The sequence below is a fragment of the Colletes gigas genome, unplaced genomic scaffold (genome assembly GCF_013123115.1).
Source record: "Colletes gigas isolate AHSC1104 unplaced genomic scaffold, ASM1312311v1 Colletes_gigas_Sc00017, whole genome shotgun sequence".
NCBI classification, from domain to species: Eukaryota; Metazoa; Arthropoda; class Insecta; order Hymenoptera; family Colletidae; genus Colletes; species Colletes gigas.
In genome coordinates this window covers 3,574,584-3,600,265 of record NW_025106646.1, presented here as the reverse complement: position 1 = coordinate 3,600,265, position 25,682 = coordinate 3,574,584, and the positions used below count along the sequence as shown (strand labels likewise).

The window sequence follows — 25,682 nt, the reverse complement described above, 5'->3', positions numbered from 1 at the left end:
TAATCGTAAAAGGATCGTCGACCCGATGCACTTTTAATTGCTCCGCCCCCAATCACTCCTTCACCCGCCGTCGGTTTTGTTTGGCGTCACGTCGCGTGTACAATTTTCGACGTCTTCTTTAAGGGTCGCTCTTCAGTCAAATGAATTAATTGTAAGCGACGAACGGGTGATTCCACGGTGATTAAATACCATGGAACGTTTCCCGAAGGGTTTCGATTATTTCGCTCCAAGTACTTCGACGAAGCGACGCCGGCGACTTTTCGCGTGGGTTCACCTTCTCAAAGGGCTTAACAGAGACGAGTAATTAATAAACCGTTTCATTACCAAATTATCGAAGAGTCGCAAGAATAAACTATCTGCGGATAATTAAAATTTCATCGTTCGATAATCAAATTCGCAATTAATAATTAAATTATACGTCTCGATATCGATTCCATTTTGGTCATCGACTACAGAAATATTATATTTTCTCTTGTACGGTAATAAGTTTTCACCCGTATAATAAACAAATAATTTTATATATTAGTAAACAGTCGAAGAGTTTACCAAATTATTTTTACCCTTATCAATGTCTATAAATTGTTCTGAAATCGACTTAAAATATTTCGATGATGTTTACCCAAACTTGTATTTAAATCCGAATTTTAGCTTGAGACATTTTCTGTTGTACAGTAATAAGTTTTCACCCGTATAATAAACAAATAATTTTATATATTAGTAAACAGTCGAAGAGTTTACCAAATTATTTTTACCCCTATCAATGTCTATAAATTGTTCTCAAATCGACCTAAAATATTTCGATGATTACCCAAACTTGTATTTAAATCCGAATTTTAGCTTGAGACATTTTCTGTTGTACAGTAATAAGTTTTCACCCGTATAATAAACAAATAATTTTATATATTAGTAAACAGTCGAATAGTTTACCAAATTATTTTTACCCCTACCAATGTCTATAAATTGTTCTCAAATCGACCTAAAATATTTCGATGATTACCCAAACTTGTATTTAAATCCGAATTTTAGCTTGAGACATTTTCTGTTGTACAGTAATAAGTTTTCACCCGTATAATAAACAAATAATTTTATATATTAGTAAACAGTCGAAGAGTTTACCAAATTATTTTTACCCTTATCAATGTCTATAAATTGTTCTGAAATCGACCTAAAATATTTCGATGATGTTTACCCAAACTTGTATTTAAATCCGAATTTTAGCTTGAGACATTTTCTCAAGTTATGACTCGTTCGTGCTCTGTAAAATTGATGATCGAGTTTGAAAATTTGCTCCTAAAATAGGAGAGGGCTCTCGTTTCCGGCAAACAACCGCTTTGTGCGGAGCGGATCGCGTTCCTCGTCTATTAAATCGCGTAATACCCTTAATTAAAACATTCCCCGAGCTGTTATCCACCCACGATTGAGAGACTTTTTCCATTTCAATTAGAAAAACCTTTGACCGCGTACAAGTGCGCGAAATCAAGGACGAACGAGCCTCGTTTTCCATCGCGGAAACGTCATTTTCGTTTCAATTAAGATGAAAACTCCAGGACCGTGTTCATCGGTAGCAAGAATCGACGAAGATTTGCATTAATTTCCGCGACGAAAGGTGAGTGGACATGCTCGAGCCGGGCCAAGGAAGGTCCGAGGTTTCGAGTGACTCTCGTTCCGACGTGAAATCGTCGACACAGGACGAATTATACACGCACCGAGGTTTCGTTACGAAGGGAAAAGATGGACCCGGCTTAGAGACTGGCAGGGCCACTCGAATTATATTAAGACGGATTCCTCGGTCCGGCAGACTCGATGTTATTTTAAGCATCGTTGAAAAGAAGTTATTACCTTCTTCGTCGAACTCGTTAAATTCTGGGTTAAGCATCCGCCTGACCTTTCAATGCGATTTTACTTGCTCCGCCGCTTCAAAGTGCTGAAAATTATATACTCGAACCTCCTCGACGGTCAAGGATGACATCAGAGCAGAGCAAAATTTAATTCGAACAACAAATAACCGATAAAACCAAAGTATAGAAATTTATTCGATATAATTTTATTTTTTATCCGGATAAGATAAATCAATCTTGCAGAAATCAACGAATAAAATATCTTTAGACGAAGACGTTATGGATACTTTAAAGTTATCTTCTTCGAAACAAGCCCAAGTCTCACAATGTAACTTTCCGTCGAACACCTCCTTTTATGATTCCACGAATAAAACAAGAAAATATTAAATGTTAATGTATGGGACATCTTTATATTCATACTGTTTCCTTTGTGAGAGGAACAGTTTCTTGCAGACTTGGATTTTGTAGGCTTTTCAAACTTTCTTAATAAATTTCACGCGCTTTATTCCTCATTTACATTTCCATAATTCCTATTAATGGATTCTTTCAACTTTTCAAATTTCATTATCAACCTTGCAAGAATTTAGTTACTATAACTTTTTGTTAATACACTCGTCAGTGTAGTACGATTCGCTGGGCTAGACAAATTTTAACGTAATTTTAGATTTAAAATTTATTAGAGTGACTGTATCCAAATAAATTTTGCATTTTCATTCCTGCAATATCTTCTTAATAATTCGACAAAATAATTTATAATAAAAAATACCAATCTCAATGTTCGAATACTTGTAATTCTCCGAATTATAGGTCGCAATAAAAATTGTATTGTCTAGAATGTTATAGGGGCTGTTTCTGACCATATTTAATTTAAAATAAATTAGTCTATTATCTATAAAATGGCTATTTGATATATCTCAGATCCCATGTGTTGAGAAAAACTCATTAATTTGATGATAACAAATAATGAATATTTCAATAGCGTAGCTGTTATTTTATAACATTCTTACCAATAATATTATCGAAAATTTTATAAATAATAGGGTTTGTTCGTTCAGAATCTTTTAAAGAACGTTGTAAGTTCGAATCTACGGTCAACAGGGAACGCGTAAAAATTTATGTAGCCAACTCTCCGTCTACAAGAAGCATCTGTGCGTCACAGAGGAGTTTACGTCGATGGAAACACGCTTGTAGAGATGGTATCGACCAGTTCGCGTAATACTGACACGTATAAAAGAGGCGATATTGCGTACACACATCGCGAATCCCATTGTATCCCGAACGACGCCGACTGGCGACGTCCCCATCGACGAAGACACTCTGTCGCGAGCGAAATGCAAATCGTAAAACCGCTTATGAAATCAGAATTCACTGCTTCAAAGGGGAAAAAATGGAACGTGCACGATGGGGAGGGGGATAAAAATGCATTCCACCCACACATCGATTCACGCTTCCAGTTTCGTCGAACGCGATTATCGATGGATCGCGATTGTCGACTCCGACGCGCGGCGATAAATCCTCGAACTTCGAGCCTCGAGAGGTGGCGGGATGTCCTGGTTGTCCATCTCTTTGACAACTCCGAACTCTCAGGAACGTTTGCATAACGTCGCTATTCTTAAATGAAATTTATTCTAGGATTCGAACGTGCACGTTACATTCATAGATCGTTGGGAACCGATTATTTAAAAATATTTCTCAGCCGAAACGTCGCTAAAATCTTCGATCCGGCGCGAGCCACTTGCAGTTTTCGCGATTTCTGCAGAAACGAGTACAATTTGTACCAGAAACTGTGGCCTATTCGAGTGATAACCTCCCGCGCGAACAATACAGAAAAATCACAGAAAAGGAACGAACTCCCTTACGCGCGATAAAATCTGCGGTATATTGATCGAAATACCTCCACTCGTCGACAATCACTGCTTTTGTCGCGCTGACGAAGGTAATAAAGTGTATTTGCGTCCCACCGTCGATGGCGGATCGCGGGAAAACGAAGGTAATTTGGTGTACCGTGGGGGGGAGCGTGGGTGGAACCGTAGGAATTTCGTCGTCATTAGGTGCAGAAACGGAGCACGGCAACGAAAAATCACCCTCGCCGCGGGGACGGACTTTTTTCCAGGCGTCTTTCCCGGCGTTCGCCGATACACGGAACCGGGCTGGTTTTCCCTCCAGGGTACAAAGTCGTTTCGACAAATGAAACGTCCCCGCGATAGAGAAAATTGTACCGGCAATAATAAAGCGATACGACGAACCAACGGGTTAGGGGAGTGGGGAGGGGATGAATTGAACCTAGACAGCGGGACCAACCGCCCTACCACTTCTTCCGATGCCGCCGATAAGTCCAAATATTACGCCCACTTGTTTATCCTTCGCGATGTACCGTTTAATCCGATTGTATTTTTACTGGGGGTACTGGGAGAATTATCGTCGCGAGAGATCCCTTTGTCTCGAAATATCTACGCTTGACCTTTTTACCGTGCAAAAGAATATTGATTAACCCCTTGGCTACGATTTAATTCAAAATGAGTTTTCAAATGTGTGCTATTTAATTTTGTTTAAATTTGTTCGTACGTGGAATGGCCACGAGAAAGAATAGATTCGTTTTGCTAATACGTCGTGAATGTAAAAATGTAAAAATGTTAATATATAATATTTAATGTCGAATGAGAAGCTTCATGAACTTTTGACCAGCCAGACTAATAAATGAACTACATATGTCATTGCATGTGGAATAAATGCAGTAAAGCGACGGAGAAAAATTAATAAACCAGTACAAAATGGAAGAGGAAAAACACTTATACTTTGTTAATTATTAAACGAGGAATCAATCATCCAAAGGACCGAGTATCCACGCAAATATTTCATAAGAATATACAAAACAGTATCTCGACTAAAACAAAATATTTTTATCCATAAATTACGTCAGAAGAATTATGTTTACGACAGATCGTGTATTTCGAATAAGATTTCCAGTTTGATAGTAATCGTGGTAATTTCTTTTCACGTTTGACGACCAGAAATACTTCTAATTTCGTCGGAACGAGACCACGCGGGAAAGTTTCGAATGGAAGCGACGGCGTTCGACGCTTTGCGGCCGTCTATAGTTTCCGACGGAATCAAAATATTTGTATTCATATCGGGTAGTACGCCGCGCGGATAAGTGGCTTTCAATGTAGGTAAAAGGAGGGTAAAGTACTCACGTTGGCGGTGTCGTCGAGTTTCCGCTTCCACACATCGCTACGTTCGATTAGGGCGTTCCATTGCTCCGAAAGTTTGTTCACTTCACGGCGAATGCTGCGCGTTAATTCGCGTGCCTGCTCCTCCGCGCTTCTGTAGCCCCTCGAATCGCCGTCCAATTCTCTTCCGGCTGAAAACGAACAGTCAATCGTAAATGTGACACGTATTTTGTTCCTAAACCATCGCTGACGAACGATTATGCCAAAGATTTACCGATCTTTGGCCAACTTCGTCTTTTAACATTTAACACAACATTTTTATCGTTATTCGATATATTGCAAATAATTCAAGGTAGTCTGTTTTTTTAAATGTTCAAACGATTCTACCGACCTTAATTACTTTTTCTTGCAATTCATTTTGCAATGTGTTTGTCTAGAAAATTGTCTTTTACAATATTAGATACTGTCTAAGCTTCGAGGTTCAGAAATTAATAGATTTATGTAAACAAACTGAATTTACACAATGACCTAATAGAATGTTTCGATTTTCAATTTAACATTACATTTAACACTTAACTTTCTTATCGTTATTCGATATATTGCAAATAATTCAAGGTAGTCTGTGTTTTAAAAAGTTCAAACGATTCTACCGACCTTAATTACTTTTCCTTGCAATTCAGTTTGCAATGCGTTTGTCTAGAAAATTGTCTTCTACAATATTAGATACTGTCTAAGCTTCGAGGTTCAGAAGTTAATAGAGTTATGTAATCAAACTGAATTTACACGATGACCTAATAGAATGTTTCGAGTCTTCGTCAACCACAGAAATTAACGACATCAAAATCTACAATGTAAAAATATTGAAATACTTTGAAGTCGATCCAAGTTAAAGTAACAAATTCATAATTCCCAATTTTTTCCATCGAATACAGTGTGAAAAAAGATTCATCACGTTCATCGTAGAGCGAAACAACTTGTCCACCCCCATCGATTATGCTAGTCACGCTCATTGATAACTAAGAGTAGAATGAATCGCAGAAATAGAGTTACTGCATTGGTGTCCAGGAGAGCAAGATTCAGGATACCTATGCTGCCCTATCGCCAGTGAATTAATTGACCTATGAATCACGCATCATATCATGCAGGTCAGTTTTTATGCGCATGTTTAGCATTGATAACGCCTACCGTCTCTACCTGCTCGTAGTTGCTCTATCTGCCACGTGTTATGATGATTTATGTTTATGGTACCGGCTGCCCTTTACTCCGTGACTCGTCCTGGCTACCGTGGTTAATCGCTCGATCCTGGGATCCATCGATCCACATATCGTGCAAAAATAAAGAGACTTTGGAATTTGAGCTTCTGAATCTTCTCGTGATTACTATTTGTCTTCTCTAATGGAAAGAAATTCTCGAGTTTCTAACATGGAATCAGAGATGGGAAAAGTTTTTACTCAAATACAAAACGATCTACGTTATTTGTTCGATCAAAATTGCATTGAATTGTATCACAAAATATGCTTTACGTTGTTGGAATGACAGCTTATTTGAATAACTATTTAATCAAATAAACGTTGCGAATCAATCGTTAATGCAGAAATTCCGTTCATCGTTTATTATTCAAATGAAATTCCGTCCATCTCTGCGCGAACATTACACAAAATTTGGGTACAATCGTTAAACTAGTAAAAATTATTGCTAGAACAAAGACGAAATTCGCTAAAAAAATTAATTAAAATATGGCGCGAATGTTTAATTAAGACTAGAGGCAAACTAATAAAATTTCAGTTAGATTATTACTAAGTACGATTATGAAAGCAGTAAAAATAAATGTGACAAACCTAGTCTCGAAGGAATTTACAAATATAATAAATTTTATGCCCGAGTATTTCTTATTATTTTCATATTTGTTTGTATTCGCGTACTGTATTTACATTCTCTGACCATTCTACTCGAAAACACAAATGCAACAGAAGTGCAACAAATATCGACAGGTGGGTAGAAAATGGTATTCGGGAAACGAGCTACACAGAAGTCGAGAGAAGTTGTCTACATCAGACTGAACCTGGATTGCGAGAGAGACGTCACGATCGCAGAGTGAAAACACCTAAAAACAATTTTCACAGAATTGAATTAGGCACTCGTGTTCTTCATCGGTAAGCAATCCATTCAACAGTTCCACCATTCAATTTCCAGGCACGTAAACCTTTCCCCGTCCCCTTTTTACCTTCTCCGGTTGTTTCCCTCCATCGTCTTTCATCCCCTAATTTCTTTTTCCGCCATTTCTCATCTACGCGGCTTCCCTCTCAGAAACTCGTGGCGAGACTCGCACAATTCCAATTCTAAATTACAAATCTTCTATTTCCTCGTGTAATATCATTTTCTTTCCAAGAAATAAGTATCTCTTTCGTTACCCCAATTCAGTATACAATATATTTTGTTATAAAAATATTTATCTTTTATTGTAAGGTGTATAGTGCTCTATATAAAATTAATTTTCCATAAATGGAAGATCGTAGAGAGAATGATCTGGATTAGAATTAACACATGAGAGGTCGAGTTATGGGCTGAAGGTAGTTTTGGCGAAGGCTACGGAGCCGATATTTCAATTTTTTGGGCACTGAAAGGATTAAAGAGTGCAACCCTCTTCAGGAGACGTTGAAGAAACAGTTCATGTAAAAACGAGTAAAATTACGGCGTGCATTACAAAAAGTAGAACGTTTCATTTGTCTTGCGAGAAACACTACGTTTGTCTTCATTATTACGGAAAGCACACGTTTCGTTTTTCCCCCGTAAAAAGAAGCATGTTTAGTCGGTTAGCTGCGAAAAGAAACGTGTTTCTCCTTTTCACAGTTGTACGACCATTTTCTTTTTCGAGAGAAATACATTCAGAGATTCAATGATATTTTTAAGTCGAATACATTATATTTGATACAACTTTAACTGAAGCCTAAGATTGTAATAATAATTAACCAAACGTACTTGTAAAATGGATATGCAATTGACAAGTATATATTCAATATACAATATAGAATAATGAAACTATTTTTAATTGAGCCAATTAAATAAAAAAGTTACGTTAATAAACAAGTAACAAATCTATGATTTGTACCAAATGTAACTTTGATAAAAGAGAATATATTAAGAATAATGAAGTGAAATTCTTCCAAGAACAAAATAACCAATGTAATAGTATAAACATACTAAACATGGGTGGATACGTTGCATCTATGTGGTCAGAAGTTTTCTATGCGAATATTGCATAAACACAGAACGTTTGCCCAGGCAGAATATTGAATTTGTGGACAAACAATAAACAAAAATATGAACGATATTTATGCAGTACAAAGAAACAGCTGAATGCTGTTTGTAGGGTTTGAAAACAAAAAGTAAAAAAAAAAGTGTGTGCTCGATATAAACATGTGCTCTATTTTCGTTTCAGATGGTCATCTTTGTGCTTCAATATAATATGGAAATGTTGAAGAGATCGTTCGAGTTTACCAGACTGCGAATCTTTATGCAAATTCATATTTTTATTAGTAGAAATAATGAAATGATAGCAGAGTGTTGTCTCAACCCTTAAATGTAATCGTATCTTCATATATTTCTTATATTTTTACATATTAAGTACATTCTGTAGTTTTTTTGAGAACTAACAATTACTTACAGTATAGTGTACATACGTGTCTTCGTCTGAATTTCCAAGCAAGGTTCATCGAACGACGAGTCAAAAAATGGTAGATAATGACTGGAGAGTCGACGAATCGCGTATTATGATTCGATTTCACGGATGAAATCTCGACTATCTGTCGGAGAAGTGTTGCTATATCTCCGGAGATATACCTGGGAATGTTGTATGATCTAACCCCGCGATGTGGCGTTATATCGGTTGAAATTTATTGACGTTACGACAACGCCCGACGACTGCTCGATGCCGTGCACGTTTCATCGAACGTGACTCCCTGCAGAGTGACTGAAATCGTGCACCGTGCGACGCGGGTTGTCCTCCAGCAGGAGACCCCTAATGTTCTGATCGAATTCCGAATCTCTGCTACGCGATAGGCCCCCTCTTCTTGCTGATTATCTTACATTGAGCACACCTGAACGTGTTTCTGGCGCATCGAGCAGGCGTGCGCAAAATAATTACACCGTTTCGAAACGCACTCACGAACGCCATTCCTGTTACTCGTCCCGTTTTTATTCGATTCCGAAAACTGGAAATCCAAGGAAATAAAACGTTGTCGACTATCGAAGGACTCTGGAATTTTTGTAATACTCGTCGTATCGTTTGGAAAACAATTCACACGTTGTTTGACCAAGTCGTGAACAACGCTTTGGTGCAAAAGCGAGGTGGACTGTCTTCGATAAGTGATAATTTAAATTAGAATTATAGAGTAGAATAATCGATATCTTCTAAATAAAAATTACTGCTTTCTAAATCTGAACACCATTTCCAGCTACTCCCGTTCCGTTTTAATCGTATTTTTATCTTCGTTAGAATAATAGAACGTTAAATATCGAAAGTGCAATTTTGATATACATAAAATATCGAGTTTTATTAAAATTTTTTTTTAAACGACACCTGGAGCTATGCCTTCTAGGTTTTACTGATAAATAAATCTGTACTAACAGAGTGCTTATGTTTGAAACCAACAAACACCAAAAGGGTTGAATTCATCAACCAAACGGACAATCAATACGCAGATTTCTTTATTCAGACCTCCAACAGGTTAAAGACCCTGATTTACAACGCTACCAAGAAAGTACAGAGTCGAATCGGGTCAAAGCGCCTCGAAACGAATTTCTTTCAGCGTTTCGGGACCGATTCTTCGCCACCCTAGGAACTCGTCTTACGATTATTCTCCGTTTTATTCGAATTCCACGGGCGAACGACAAAGAAACGCGGGAATTCTTCGAGCCGATTGGTCGGGGTTTCGTTTCCATCAAGCCTTCTCTCTCTCTCTCTCTCTGTCATTTTTTTTCTTTCTCTCTGTTTCTCGTAGGTATTCTCTCGCGTCTAATTGGTATGAAAAATCACGGAAAGAAGAATGGCGCGAATTACTGGAATTGAAAGCTCCACCGCGGCTCTCTTAATTACTAGGCCTGCGCTATTGGTGAATTCAGTCGCGCGTTGCAAAGCGGCTTGGCGGGAACTAACGAATGTACTTGGCCGACATTCTTTACGCTTTCGCGGAAACTTTCGTCCTACGGCTCGCACCGATGGGTTTCCGCCATTCTGGCCAGTTTTTCGGTTCACTGAGCTCCCTGGATTCTACAGTTTCCTTTCGCGTAAATGATGAAATATTTCCCTATTCGTTAAATATTTTTTTTTCTCCAAATTTAAGAGCATCAAATTCTATGTGCAAAGCTCATCGTATCAAACTTGACGATTTTCTGGAAAAACCACCCCTGAAATGTAGAGTAATACAATGATTTGTAATGCATCTCAAAACAGATCAAATAATATTAGTCTTGCGATTTTTACTCGTAAACAAAAGTAGACTAAAGTATAAAACTCAAATTTTTAATATTTAAAATTTCAATGTCAATACAAGTCACCAATTCTGAAAGTGATCAAATAATGATTAAATCACTCAAAGAATTTATAACGTATCTCAAAACAGATTAAATAACATAATATTAGTCTTGAAATTTTTATTCGTAAACAAAAGTGGACTAAAGTATTTATAAACCGCAAATTTTAAATATTAAAAATTACAATGTTAATACAAGTTACCAATTCTAAAAGTGATCAATTCATGATTGAATCACTCAAAGAATTATTCAAAGAATTTGTAAAGTATCTCAACATAGATGAAACAACGTAATAACTAATCTTACAATTTTTATTAATGAAGGAAAGTGGACCAAAGTATAAAACGCAAATTTCAAATAATTAAAATTTCAGTACCAGTACGATTCATTAATTTTGAAAGTGGTGCAAGTCCATTAATGAGTTTGAAAGAAGATATTGATCTAGTTAATTCTCATGAAAGCTATTTGTATAATGACTTTACACTCAATGTAATATGTAGAGGCTCGTGCAAACTAAGTAGATCCTATCAGGATTGTTTAATCGATGGGTACGCAAATATTTCATTATCCTGGAGCAAGGGTAAGTGGGTTTGCACTAGCTTCGAAATTGGAAAGAAATATCAGTTTTTAAGCAACGTCTCTCGAAGAATAATGGAATTTCGGCGTGCATCTACAAAAAACTTCTGCGGTCAATGTTACTGGAAACACTCTCGAGGGAACCATGAAGCGATATCAATCGAGTTCAAGTATCGAAGTATACCGAAACTGAAATTTTCCAGGGTTAAAAGAGACCACCCGAAGGACACCGGAAACTCCACGAGAGGCTTCCGCGAAGTTTCACAAGGGAAATGCTGTTTCACCGTAATATAAATGCAATTTCCTTCTTCCTCTGTGCCGCGTACTTCGCATAAAAGACTTTCGAAAACATCAAATGTGGATTATAATACCGTGGTTAGTTCTATCCTTTGAAAGGATAATGACTTAAATACATACGGTGCGATGGAAAGATAACAGAAGAATTTTCATTTTGGGTAATCGAGTTTGCGTATAATGTGATTGGGTATTAAGTGCTTATTACTCGTTTTTCCTCTCTCGTATTAGCTTTATCGAGAAGCGTGTTGAAATTAAGATATTGCCAATTACCCTGAAATAAACTGAACCGTGAATGTCAGTGACATTTAAAACTCGATAAATTTCTTGGTTTTCTTTCGTCGGGTGTATCTATTAAAAAATATGACGCCTTGAAATTTCGACACTTCGATCTCAGATTTACTTAATTTCTTAGATGTTCAGAAATCAATGTGAGAAATCATTTCTAACGTTTGATGTCATTTCGAGAGTTGTTTGAAGCATACTGTTGTTGCTCTAAACGAATATCATTTCTAGGATTTCGCTAGAATCGGAGAAGCGTATTACTCCGACTGTTTTACATTTACAGTGAAATATGCCGCTAGAAATGCCACGATTTCAAACTATATGGCAGCACCAGGAGTCGGAGAATTGTTTATATACGACGGCCGAACGAATACGGGAACGTATGCAAACATGTTGCAAGAAGTTCTGGAACCATGAATACGTAACTTGTTCGAACCAGTACAAGATCTACATTTTTCAACAAGACGTCGCTGCTTGTCGTAATCCAGAGAAAACTAAAGGTTTGTTGAGCATACGCAATTGTGTATTTCTTGGATTACAAAATTAAGCAAACCAATGCAAATACTTGGAATCGTATTTCTATTTGGAAACCGTGTACCTTCGGAACAATAGTTTAATTCTGAGTAATTCAAGGGTCGTTCAATATTTGTTTAAAAAAGAGAACAGCGACCGGAACGCTAGAATACCTGAGTATATTCAAACGTATTGTGTGTGTGTGTTTTTTTGTCGCTTTTGGGGTCAATGTCCAGAATTGAAAAGGGTAAGATTGATTAAAGTTGTATTTTCAAAGAGTAGCTCTCCTCGCGGGAGTTTGTCGCGAAGAATGAAGGGGATTGTTAAGTGGACTGATAAAATACGAGAAGTTTCCTCTTCTAGTCTTCTTTGTCGTTTTTTCCTCCTTTTACTTAAACCACGGAACAAGAGCGGCCCTTGGAAACGAGCTTCATTCGTTCTTGTCACTGCTTTTCACGTACAATAACCGCGGCGAGCATGTAACCGTGGGCCCTCTTGAATATTTCATTTAGATAATTCCACCCTCTCGAAAGCGGGATTATTAAGAAAAGTGAAACACGGAATTTATGATTATTTGACCGGGAGACATTCAGCCCCGGAGTTCTTGCCAGAAAATGGGCTCGTCCATTAAACGGGGAAACAAACTCTTCTATACGTTGCGCGAAACAAAAGATAGTACGCCTTTCAGTCTCATTGTGACGATAAGAAAATACACCGATATATATATGTGTACTTCTTTTCTTTTAGCAGAGGTTGCTGGTTGTGTCACCTGCTTATAATGGTTGTTAGCGACACGATACGTCCAAATCACTTTTTTTTTATTTTAATGCAATTTCAACTTCCTAAGTGTCTGTATAATACTAATATACATTGCAGGTTGAAACTGCGTTAAAATAAAAATAAGTTCGAATCAGTTCTTACGACAACACGGGAGGGCAAATAAAACTTAAGTACTCATTTTATCCTTGTTTCTGGGGATCATTTGTATCAGAGAAATTTACTTTACTTTAGGGAAATTTTAGGGTGATTTACCAAACCGTAACGAATTAAACAAACACGGTTCGAGGAAATGCAAATCGAACTTTAAATTCACCTCTCTTAACACTTTTTAATACTAGAAAAATTAATTCTCGAGTTGAGGGAAATAAATCTGGATAGAATTTGTGAATTTTAACAAGGTTACGAAAATAAGTACTGAAATAAATTGTAAGTTATGTAGCTTACAATGGTCTAAACTTAAAATGTTACTTTTGTAGAATATTATACGGTTCTGATCTGGCAGTGAACGTATTAAAACTTTTGTTAAGACGGTGAAAAATATGGAAAAGAAATAATTATCGTCTTAATGAATAACGTTTCGACCATGAGATTGGTGATCTTTAAATGAAATGAATGAAATAAACACGCGTAACTATTATATGATGAGAGTCTGAATACAATTTTGTATCTTTCGAAGCCTAGAGTGCTATAATATAAAGACGTATCAAAAAGAGTATAACCCCTCGACGTACGATTAATTATATTCTTTAAACGTTCACGATTTAATTTTTTCCCAGAAGCCAAACGTAATTTATGTTACAGAAGGTTAACTTGATGTAATTTTTAAAGAAAAGTAAAAAGATTCCAGCTCACCTTCGGAATCCGAGGTGTCGGAGAGCGGCGGCTCGTTGGCGATGTACTGGCGCCCGCTCAGCAGGTTATTCTCCACGATCGGTCGTTTATCCTCCAACTGCCTCCTGAAGCCGCGATGATCGTCCTGAAACACGCAAGAAACACAAAAATAAAAATCACTCGACAAGTCTGAAATTTTATATTCATCGAATTAGCGACTAACCATAAAATGACTCGGGGAACAACTTGTACGTGATACTTTGCTGCAAACTCGATAAAAATTCTACAGAGACACGTTCAAAAATCACGATGCGTCACAAGTGAATTCATACGAACTTGAGTGTAAATTAGAAAATAATTTTATCTTTCGTTTAAATTGTTTCCTCACATTACACATCAATCGCTTCGTAAAGTATATACAGGGTGTTCGACCACCTCTAGAAAAAATTTTAATGCGAGATTCTAGAGGCCAAAATAAGACGAAAATCAAGAATATCAATTTCTTGATTGAGACTTCGTTAAAAAGTTATTAAAAAATTTCAAATCATTCTGAGAAAATTATTTTTGGTTGTGGGGGTCAATTATGATCATTTTTGGTCAATAGACATACCTTCAAAATCCTAACCATTTGCGAGAAAAAAATTCCTTACCAAGCATATAATTTCAGACCAGAAATCTCACTCTGAAATTTCTTGCGTATCTTTAAAACGTCATAACTTCTGAACGGATTGAAGGATTTTAATGTTTCAAAACGCAAATAACGCGTATTTTAGTGAACAATATGTATAAATTCCAAAATATTTGAAAAATTGATCCTTGACCCCGCAAAATGAGAGAAACCCTATAAAAATGGGCAAATTTTTAAATAATCATTACTCCTACAATAGTGAATATATTTAAATGAAACTTTTTTCTGAAATAGGACTTAGGGGTACCTACAAAAAAGTATTAGAAAACTTTTCTGTAGGGCGTCAAACAAAATTACTAAAAATCAATAACTAATTTTCAAGAAAAATCTAGGTGTCTAAAATTTCGACGAAATTGAAAAGTTTCAAATCATTCTGAAAAAATTATTTTCAATTGCAGTGGTCAATTACAATCAGTTTTGGTGAATAGACAGACCACAGAAATCTTACGCACTTTCGAGAAAAAAATTCGAGTATGTGAACAAATTTTTCGACAAAATTAAAAAATTTCAAATCGTTCTGGAAAAATTATTTTCGGTTGTGGGGATCAATTACAATTATTTTTGGTGAATACACATACCACCGAAATTCTACGTACTTTCGAGAAAAAAATTCTTTAGCGAAAATATGCTGTGTGGCCAGAAATGTTTCCTCGAAAGTATGTTAAAAAAATCATAACTTTTGGACGGATTGAAGGATTTTAATGATTCAAAAATCAAACAATGCAACAAAAAAATACATTGAATGTAAGGTCTAATATAATATTCAATGCAACAATAATACAGACATGCCCAAAGATATTGGCGTACGAAAGTATTTATTTCCATCACTTTGCAAGTACCATTTCCAAAAAAATGAAAGATGCCTTGTTGCGATTACTTTTTAGGAAATGTAAGACAAAATTCGATTTTTTCCCCCCGCCAGAAAATGTAGGAATCCCCCTTAAAAACGAGTTCGTTCGTTAGAGAACCGGCTGGTATCAGCTCCGCGGCACTCGAGCGTTTTTCTCGCGCGGAGAACTTTCGAGGCTCGTTCGCGTCCGCGGTGCTTGTACGCCCAGGAGGACAAGTAGGGTAATCCGACGTGCTTTTAAACGTCGTCGACGACGCCCGGGCGTCATCGACGTCGTCTTCGTCTCGACGTGTGCATCCGTAATTTCGTTTGACGAGGCATCGCGAAGCGTCGACCACGCGACGAGGTCCGCGCCGCGGAAACTACGAAAAAGTATGCACGTGAAGTGGCCGGGAGAAGCAGCTTTCGCGATATCGCGCGACTTCTCGTTAACGAGATTACGTATCTTTTTCTCTCCCGTTCCAGAGAACCTCGAGAATTTAGACACCGTGGACCGGAACACAGTTTTCTCGCCGACTCGTTTCTCTTTCGCCTCGTTCGCGACGATGTTCCACACGACACGCTCGTTTCCTTCTAGATTTTCCCCCCTTCGTCGCTGTTTCGCTACAGTTTTCGCCCTTATTAAACGACCTATAATACGAGGATACTGTCTCCATCACCGTGTCTCTCCGCGAACGATTGTAGAAATTGGGACAACCTTTTTTCGTTCTTTTTAAACGAAGGTTCAGAAAGCTCGTAGTGGAATCTTTTCCTTTGGTGCAAATGCAATATACATGCGTTTATCTTTAGTAAGAAAATGACTCTCGAGATAAAAACATTTTAACAAATTATCAATATAATAAAGTATCACTCGAACTACGAAAGTTCCATAACTTTATTACGAGCCTGGAGAAACGAACTCGTTTTTGAAATTTTATGAAGGAAAAACTATTTGAGATGTTGGTTTGTGACTTTGCACAATTATTTACGTGTATATTGATAAGTTACATAAATTTTTTCATAGAAAACTGCACAATAGTTTCGTAAATATAAGCATAATTGCTGTAAAAGGAAAAAAGGAATAATTAAACTACGTAAGCGTGGCAGTGTTTCAAAATAATTCTATCGATTTTTTCGCTTTTTGATGTTTAGCTCGAATTCCGTACATTTGCTCTGATAATTCACCCATAATAATACGATACTGCAATATATACCAGGAGTGTAAAAAATTAAAAATAATTTCAGTTAAATTGTAAGAAGTACTTGTTCCTATTTGTATGCTTTTTTCGCAGTCTCGTTTCTCTCTCGCCTCGGCCGTGACGATGTCCTCAATGACGAGCTCGTTTTCTTGCACATTTTTCTCCGTGTCGCTGTTTTGCTGTAGTTTTCCGTCTTTGCCCGGAACGGAGGGGACGCGGTGTCTCTCGAGTCACGCGAAATCCTTTCAAACAGCCTGGAATAATTCACCTACTTTCGTTGTTGCGACGACCGAAAGCCCTTCAGTCTTGGCTGAGCTGATGATGAAACGCGGGGTTATTAGGTGGAGTTTCCCGCGTTTTCGCTTCGCCGATCGCGAAATTATTTCGGCGGAGCGTCGTTGCCCGACCTCTTTACCTTTGCTTTTCCGCGCTTAACGCGTCACGGAGATTGAATGCGTTCTTAATTCGAAGTAAGAGCGGAACGTCGATTAACGGAAATGTTCGTCGCACAATGGCCTATTAACGGAGTTAACGACTGGTGAGGCTTGTCTACGACCTGCTCGAACCAGGAGGACCGGGAGATTTTATCTACTTAAAAGGATCTCCATACATTTAGTATATTCCCTTCCATGTTCTTAATTTGTTTTTTCCTTTGTGAATTTTTCTTCGTAAAATAAATTACAACTGATAATCTAAGACAGATTAAATTGTCTAAAAGGAACGTGGGTTTTTTTCCGGATCAATGATACGATATTATTAAAACTAACTATTGTATATCTAGTGATAACCTAGCGACACTAAAAATGTGTTAATTATTGAAGTACATCGTCTCAATGCTTAAGAGAAGAATCACCAGGAGAAGAAACCAGCATAAACAAGGATATTACTTTCCATGAAGAAATAAACGTTCATAATAATCAATAGAAATTGTTGAAACTTTATTGGATGTATAGAGTCAAAGTAAATGTCAAAATAAACATAGAAGATGGCATAAATTATAATAGTTGTTACGTTCATATGATAGAGGATGAAATGCCCTTTAAAACGAGCGTTTGAACAAGCCGATAGCTTCATTAGTTCCGAAGATATAGCGATTTTAGTTTCAAGTTGATGCGGTGGCTAGTATCGGAGATAGGGTTTGTTTACGTTTCGTTGTTGCGCTCGCGAGTTCATTGATCTCGCGCACGTGACAGTCGTAAGCAGTGCGTAAGACAAAGAGGTCCGACGCGTCAGGTGAAGGCAGAGATAACAAAATTACCATTTACATAAATCACGATATCTCCGAAACGGAAAGTCGGATCGGCAAAAACCAAAAGCCATTTTAAAGGGGAGGCTTTGCCGCTTCTAACAATGCCTCAATAATTAATAAAACACTAATAGTTTCGGAACTTCACGTGTCTAAAGTTTTATTACTTTTAATGCGCGTTAGTAGACAACTCGAAAGTAAATTATTCGGATAATTTAATTCCTACCAATTGTTGTTTATGCTAATCTTTTGATACATTACAATTTGCTACCACAATTTTTAATGATAATGACCTCAAGCTTCCAAATGCCTTATTTCTCATCGTTGTAATTTAATAGCTAGCAGGAACATGAAAATTCATTTCGTGCAGGATACAGGACATGTAATTACGTGATTAATTAGTTTATATAGAAAGAGCGGTCGTTCGTCATAGGATGTTGCTCGAAAATCAATAATTTGAATTGCAATCGTACAGGGCATAATTGTAGCAATAAGCAAGAAACTTGTGCACTAATTATGTGCTTATGTAACTTATGCACAAATTATACGGTGTTCCCGAAGTGGAAGAGTTCGAGAAATATTTAGCAGTAGAATAAATAAAGCTAGTTTTTGATCATGGACGTAGAAATATAATGTATTAGGCTATTGCATATGTTCGTGCCTTTTGCCTTTTTAGATCGATGTCTAATTTATAAACAAATAAGATATACAACTGACAAAATATAAGAATGAGATTGTTTTCCATCCAAAGAATCCGAGCACAACTTTAAATTCAGTTGTACAACCGGAAAAGGGGTGATTGTCCTTTGAGTGGCCATAGCATTTGACTCTGACAAAGAATCTGGCGTTGCGAACCTCGAAATAAGGTCGATCTGTTAGTACAGAAATTGGGAGCAACTGAAGCATCATTCAACCAATTCAGACTCTAGACGTTTTCTAATTGGCGACGTCGAGATAATCGTCTTATCGACGCGGTTATCGGAATGACGGGTTAATTACGTAGTGCCTTCTATAATAATCTGGTAATGCTATTCGGTAATAGCGCGTTGCTGCGACATCCAGTCAAGTCATATCTTCATCTTGATATCTGCTATTACTGAAGATCGTAATACTCGTTTTATTTCGTGTCCACGAGGTTGTGACTCGATCTTTGATAGAATGTACAGATAAGAGAAGAAAGTAGATCAACTTCAGAGGCGCCAGCATGTACATACGTGTGTGTTAATTGTGATTGCTAAAGTTTAATAAGGATAAGTGCATATCCTTATTATGAATTTATAGATCAATGATATTGGAACTGAAATTGTTCAATTTAAGATGAACATTTTTCCTCCTTCTGTTTATTGTTAATTTGAACATGTAAACAAAATAAAGAATAATAAAGTATAATTCACACCCCTTCCCTTATCTTGAAGAACACTGGTGCAAGTAAGCACCCAGCATCGTTTTAGAGATCAGTGTTATTGGAACTGAAATTGTTCAATTTAACACTTTAATGGCCGCACGTATCACTGATATTGTAGACCAAAGTGAGATACATGAAGATGCTAGGAATATTATTAAAAGGAATTATAAATGTAACCTCAACAAATGTAGTAAGTTTAATGTATGATAAAATGGTGACTGATACAGTAGATCACGCACACGTGACAGTGGCCAACGTTAGCCAGCTCGCAAAGTCACATATACGTGACAGCGGCCATCAAAGTGTTAAGATGAATATTTATCCTTCTTCTGTTTATTGTCAATTTGAACATGTAAACAAAATAAAGAATAATAAAGTATAATTCACACCCCTTCCCCTATTTTGAAGAACACTGGTGCAAGCACCTAGCATCGTTTCAGAGATCAATGTATAATTTAGAATTCCAAAAAACTACTGGAAAGGCTCATTTTATTTTTCCACTAAACACCGTTCTCCTCAGTTTCGCGTCTGATTGGCTCTGAATAATTTAGGAACGGCTGGCAATTAAAGGAATTCCAATTTCCTAAAACGGTCTCGGGGAACCGAATCGCCGCGCGATCGAAACGCTCGTTAAAATCAATTTCGGTCGGGGATAATAACCGTCGTTTCGCGCTAATTTCTCGCTCTGGCAATTTTCTTTTTTGTTTCGCGCTCGATCGATTTCGCGTTAAGCCGCGTTCGAAGTCACCCATCGGGGGTTGCCGCGCCGAACAGCAACGATCCGTTTACGACGAAAGCGCGTTTTACGTATGCAACATTGGCGCGAGCCGTTTCGATTTCACGCACGAATATGGCGGACGAAACGAACCGGCGATTTCCCCGCATGCCACCCAGGAACCCAGGTATCGATTTAACGTCGTGCAATTTCTGCGACCAGCGTTCGGTTCGCGACGAATATCGACGCGACATTTTTCGACGCGGTCGTTCCGCTGTTGGTCAGTTTTTCGTTTCGTCGCTCACCTCGCCGCCGAGACTTTAATATTCGATTATTCGAGTGTGAAAATGTATTCCGTTTGTGGATATTCTATGGCGCATTATGCACGGTGCACAGTGCGTACTGCATACCACGTATTGCATATTACATACTGGATAGTGCTTAATGCATGTTGCATTACGCCCACTGAATATTCCATAGTGAATAATGTGCAGTGTATAGTGCATATTGCGCGGCGTATTGTTTGCGCTACACGGTGCATGAGGTACACTATTGTACTGGTTGTTTCGGCAATGGCGCTGCAAGGGATGATTTTTTGCAAGAAATGAAGGTTTTTAATACGAGGATTTGTTTTCGAAAAAATGGGAGTCTGAAAATTTATTTAATACACAGTATACCGACTTTACGTTCCTTTCTGTTTTTGGACATTTGTAAACATGGACAATGTTATTTATTCAACCCCTTGACGTACGATTTAATTAGAAGTATAATAGAATAGATTTCTTTTATGAATACCTTATGAATTTTAATATACTTTCATGAATAAGAATAATGTCTCGTTTTTTTTTAATAGCATGCTGACTGCTACTATATGTTGCATAGTGCATTGTGCACGATACACTATATGTGCCACATTATTGCACATTACATATTGAACAGAGCACAGTACACGGTGCACAGTGCATAGCATATTCTGCACGACGTTTGATGCATGGTGTATATAGCACATTGCACCTTGCAAGTTTCACGAGTGCATAATGCACATTGGTCGTTGCATTTAATGCAGAGTGTCGCGAGTTACATTTAGCATATGGAGTATTATGCAGAATGTTTGGTGTACAGTGCATATTGCATACCGAATATCGCAAAGTGCAGTGTATGAATAATTGCATACCAGACGGACCATATTACATGTACGTGGTGCATTGTTTGTATCGTGTAGTGCATAGTCCGTATAGTGCATATTTTGTATAAGATCCGCGGCACGGTGAGTGTTGCTCATTTTACATTGCATAATGCAGAGTGCACGGTGCATCTTGGAAACTGCATATTGCATTTTCCACAGTCGAATAGGTGGTAGTTCCTCGTTCCCGCTACGTTCGTTCACTACGCGGCTCTTTCATGCACTTTGCATTTAATATATTTTACTACGTTACGTTTCTCCATCGTCCATTAAGATTGCAGCTCATAGCGGTGGCTCGAAGATTGCGCGTTCGCGGCCCGTTGTAATCTTACACCGTTAACCGTTCCGGGGTCCCGCTTCGTATTTGTATAAATTACTATGTCGCGTCGTCCTCGTGTGCACAACTATTTGCGTTACGAATTAGAACGCCGTTTGCGAAACTATTCCCTGAAATTCCGAGATCACGTGGCCCACTATATCGTTCAACTGCTATCCCGCCCGCGGAGTTCTGTTGGATTAACTTCTGGTCTGGTCATTAGTCGGCTCGCATTTGTGTCTCCCCGGGGGGGTTTTCTACGCGGCGGCGTTAATTTCCAACTTACAATTACACGTCAGATTCCGCGAAATATTTAAACGTCGGGAAAACTCAATTTTTCCGCGATCCTCGCCTTTAACACGAACCGAAATTCATTTCTACTAATCATTCTTCCACCCTTTGTCGTAATTACAAATATAGTTTCAGCATTTTATATTCTATTTGTTTCTTCTCGTTGTTCGTCAGAAATTATATAGTTGCCATGAATTCGTGAAATATTTAAACACCAGAAAAACTCAATTTTTTCGCGATACTATTGTTGATATCTTTTTTAGGTTCTTTAATTTCATTAAATAGATTAATTTTATTAATTTTTAGTATTTTAGAAAGATTAATTTCTAAACGATTAATTATTTTTAAATTTAACCAGTGATCCCTAGAATGATTACAAAATTATCCTCCTTTAGATCATTCATTTAATAAATTACCATTAATTATTAAAATAATAAAAATTAAATATATTTTATTTGAAATTTATTAATATGGCAGATAAGTGCAATGAATGTAAGATTCTTAAATAAAAATTATATTTTTTATTAATAATTTCACATTGAATAATATTTTCTTTTCAAGATCCAAGTTCACCATTTTCTAATAATTTAAATTTATTTTATAATATTACAATAATTATAATTATTTCATTTACATTATTAATTATATTAGATATTATTAAATACGAACCGAATTTCATTTCTACTAATCATTCTTCCACCACTTGTAATTATAAACATATTTTAAAAGCATTTTATATTCTATTTGTTTCTTCTAGTTGTTAACCCCTTGACTTACGATGTAATTCCAAATAATTTTTCAAACGTATACTATTTAATTTTATTTACATTTGTTCATACAAGGAATAGTCACGAAAAATATTGAGTTGTTTTACGAATACCTCGTGAATGTAAAAATGTGTTGATTTTAATTTATAAGACTTGATGATGAGTGAGTGGTCTCATAATTGTGAAACTTGACATGAGGAACTTTTGACGAGTCAGACACGTTATTGTATAGCAAGGGGTTAAATATTCGTCAGAGATTACATAGTTGTCACGAATCGTTTTATTATGTTTACATGTTTCTCAAATAAAAAATGGATATTTTATAGCAATAATACTCGCGAGAGATAATGGCGTAACCCAGACATTTAATTCGGAAGTTTATTGTCAACAATGTAACTATTTTCAAACTAGATTTTTAAGAAAGTTCGAATCCTGAATTCGAATTCTGAATGGGCTTTCACAGAATAAGATCAAATACGACAAACCAGATTGCAATAAATATCTGTCAGCTCGTTTGTCAGAGAACATTTAGGCCATCCTGTAGACATCTTCTCGAGGTGGAAAACGGAGTAATTCAATGAAGCTGGAATAAAATCGCATCGAATCGACGAACGAAGACTTTAATCGCTTTCGCAGACGATCCGGTAAACAATTATATCTAAATACTGTGGAACGAAATTTCCTCGTTTTGCGACGAGCGCTGCTTGAATACTGTTCTCGTTCGAAGCTGCTCTGAGTATACAGATAGTGTGCACGTGTTGCAGCTGCCGTTGCATGTTGTCACGTCGCGAACGACGACGACCAAGCGACAGCGTTTCAAACGACGAGGAGCAAAAGAACCGAGAGAGGACGCTACGCTTTAAAGAACGATATTTGAATTTCATGCATCGCAGATGCGACATTGGCACATCACGTAAACCCGAAACTCGCTTATTGTTCGAAACACCTGTACACCACGACCTTTTTGCCCCGGTTTTATCTGTTGTTCGTGTCCACGGGCCGAACTAACTGATATCGCGGCGGAATACATTACGTTTTATTGTTGAAATCGCGTAGATAAAAACTGAATAACATTCGTTACGTACGTGCGGAACAATCCCCCCTCTCCCTCCCCCTCGGTGTTTTTTGTGCATATAAATACTTGTACGGAATTTAATTGCTGATTGTAGGTGAAACGAGAATGTAAGGTATCGTTCATACACCCTCAAACACTCCTGCACCGATCGGATGGATACGTCGACTATGATTTTTATAAAAATTGAGTTTTTAGAGAGTATTGTTGCAAACAAATTGGGGAAATTTAGAATGTTCAATTTATCGAGCAAACATTAACGTTATCCTTTATAAACTACGAAATCAACAAGTTTCAAAAATTTCTGTTCAAGTTCTTAGAGATACTTTTACAATGTATTTAAATGTTAGGAAAGTTCGAAATATTGTTTAAAAAAGTGTTCGATTTGGCGTAGAACGATGTTAAAAGCGTTCAATTTTTTAAATGGATTCTTGCATATCCGATGCCGGCACGAATTTATTCTTTCAGTGAAGAATCGATCCCTCGTTCAGCCTCTCGTGAAATGTGAACGACCATTATTTCACGTGGATTTCGTTCTTTGTTTTGCGATAAAGGCAAGTATTTTCGTTGGAGCTTCTGCGTTTTTCTCATCGGACGTTCCCAAAGAATTACTGGGAAGTAGATAGGATTATTTATTCCTTTGTGAGCGTGGCTGTCAGACAGTATCTGCCAACTGTGGGGATTTGCGTATCGACAGAATGTTTATTTTTAAATGCCGGCCATGTTATGGTCGACAAACACGCATGTAATACCATTTTTAAATTGATTACCGTTGGAGAAATATTTAATGAACAGTGATTAATTTTTTTCTTTGTAATGCACTGTAGTTCAACAAATGTTCCCCCCTATTTGTATGCTCATCACTGTGCATTGTAATATATTTCAGAAATGGTAAGAAAAATTGTATAGTTCCTTGCCAAAGAATGATCAAAAAGGATCCCTCTAAATTTTATTGTGACAAGAAAAACAATTGTTACGGTGTAAATATTCCAGTGGAAAATAGAGTAAAAACTACCCTCAAGTCTGTAGAACCACGTGTAAACTGTAAAATCTAATCTTACTTGATACAATTTTCACAAGGCAGTAAAACCTATAAATTCCCAATAACAATAGATAAATTTCACGTCAAAAGTTGTCCCAAGTTTCTTCTCTACAGAGGGTAGTTTTTAATAGAAGATTCTAAATTCTCCAGCTACCTAATTCCAGTAATATTGATTCCAAATCAACTTCTTAGAAGAATCGAACGAGCCTATATCGAAGAGCAGCCCCTGATAAGTAGCGTGTGCAGATGTCGTCTGTCGATGATGTTTGTGATCAGGATCGCTTTACATGCACCTTATCATCCCCGTACACTCGACGGGTGGGCGCACAAGCACTCGCGAGCTGCGAGCCGGTACATGGACGTTCTAATCTGGATTAGCCCGATCTAGTCCGTCTTTGTGCGTGGAAACTGGGCCGACGGGGGTTGTGCTCCGAGCAACCAGCCCCTTCGCCCTGATGACGCGTGCTCCTCGCCATCTGTGTCCGCGCGCGCGCTCACACACACTGTTCTCCTAATTGCGTCATTTTCGTGTAATCCAGTCCATTCCTGTAGGTTACGGGGGACGCTTTGAGGTACACGAGGCTATTTGCCCGAGACAAGATTGCAGGGGACGAGGTGGATTCCAAGATGATGTTGTTGACTATTCGGAACATTGCAGCGAACAGACTTTCACGCCATACTCGGGGTCAGGTGGTTCGCTATTGCTTGAATGACGTTTGGGTGGTATTAAATTGTCCCATGTGAGTCGTATCGATCGACATTATCAAATTTGTCGACTGTTTCGAACATTGCAACAAACAGATTTTCACGCCATACTGGGACTAGTTGGTTTGCTATTGTTTGAATGACGTTTGGGTGGTATTAGGTCATCCTATATGTTCATGTCGTACGATATTATGAAACTGAGGATTAAAGTCGTTGACTGTTCAAAACATTTCAATGAATAGGCTTTCACACACAGGAGTCAGGTGGTTTGTTATTGTTTGAATCACATTTGTATGATGTTAGGTCGTCCTATGTGTTCGCGTCGTTCGATATTATCAAATCGAGAATTAAATTTGTTGACTACTTGGAACATTACAGTGAACAAACTTTCACATGCAGAAATAC

The 25,682-nt window shown here is 37.5% G+C and overlaps 1 protein-coding gene across 1 annotated transcript in view; it reads right to left on the bottom strand.

Annotated features, from left to right (window-relative positions):
- LOC122400373 (dystrophin-like) overlaps positions 1-25,682 on the bottom strand; it is a 702,582-nt gene that overhangs the window by 83,183 nt on the left and 593,717 nt on the right. Inside the window, exons 49-50 of the mRNA XM_043401810.1 lie at positions 13,841-13,964; positions 5,033-5,199 (exon numbers count right to left, since the gene is read on the bottom strand). Of these exons, the coding sequence (XP_043257745.1) occupies positions 5,033-5,199; positions 13,841-13,964 (291 nt within the window). The remainder of the gene's footprint in view (positions 1-5,032; positions 5,200-13,840; positions 13,965-25,682) is intronic.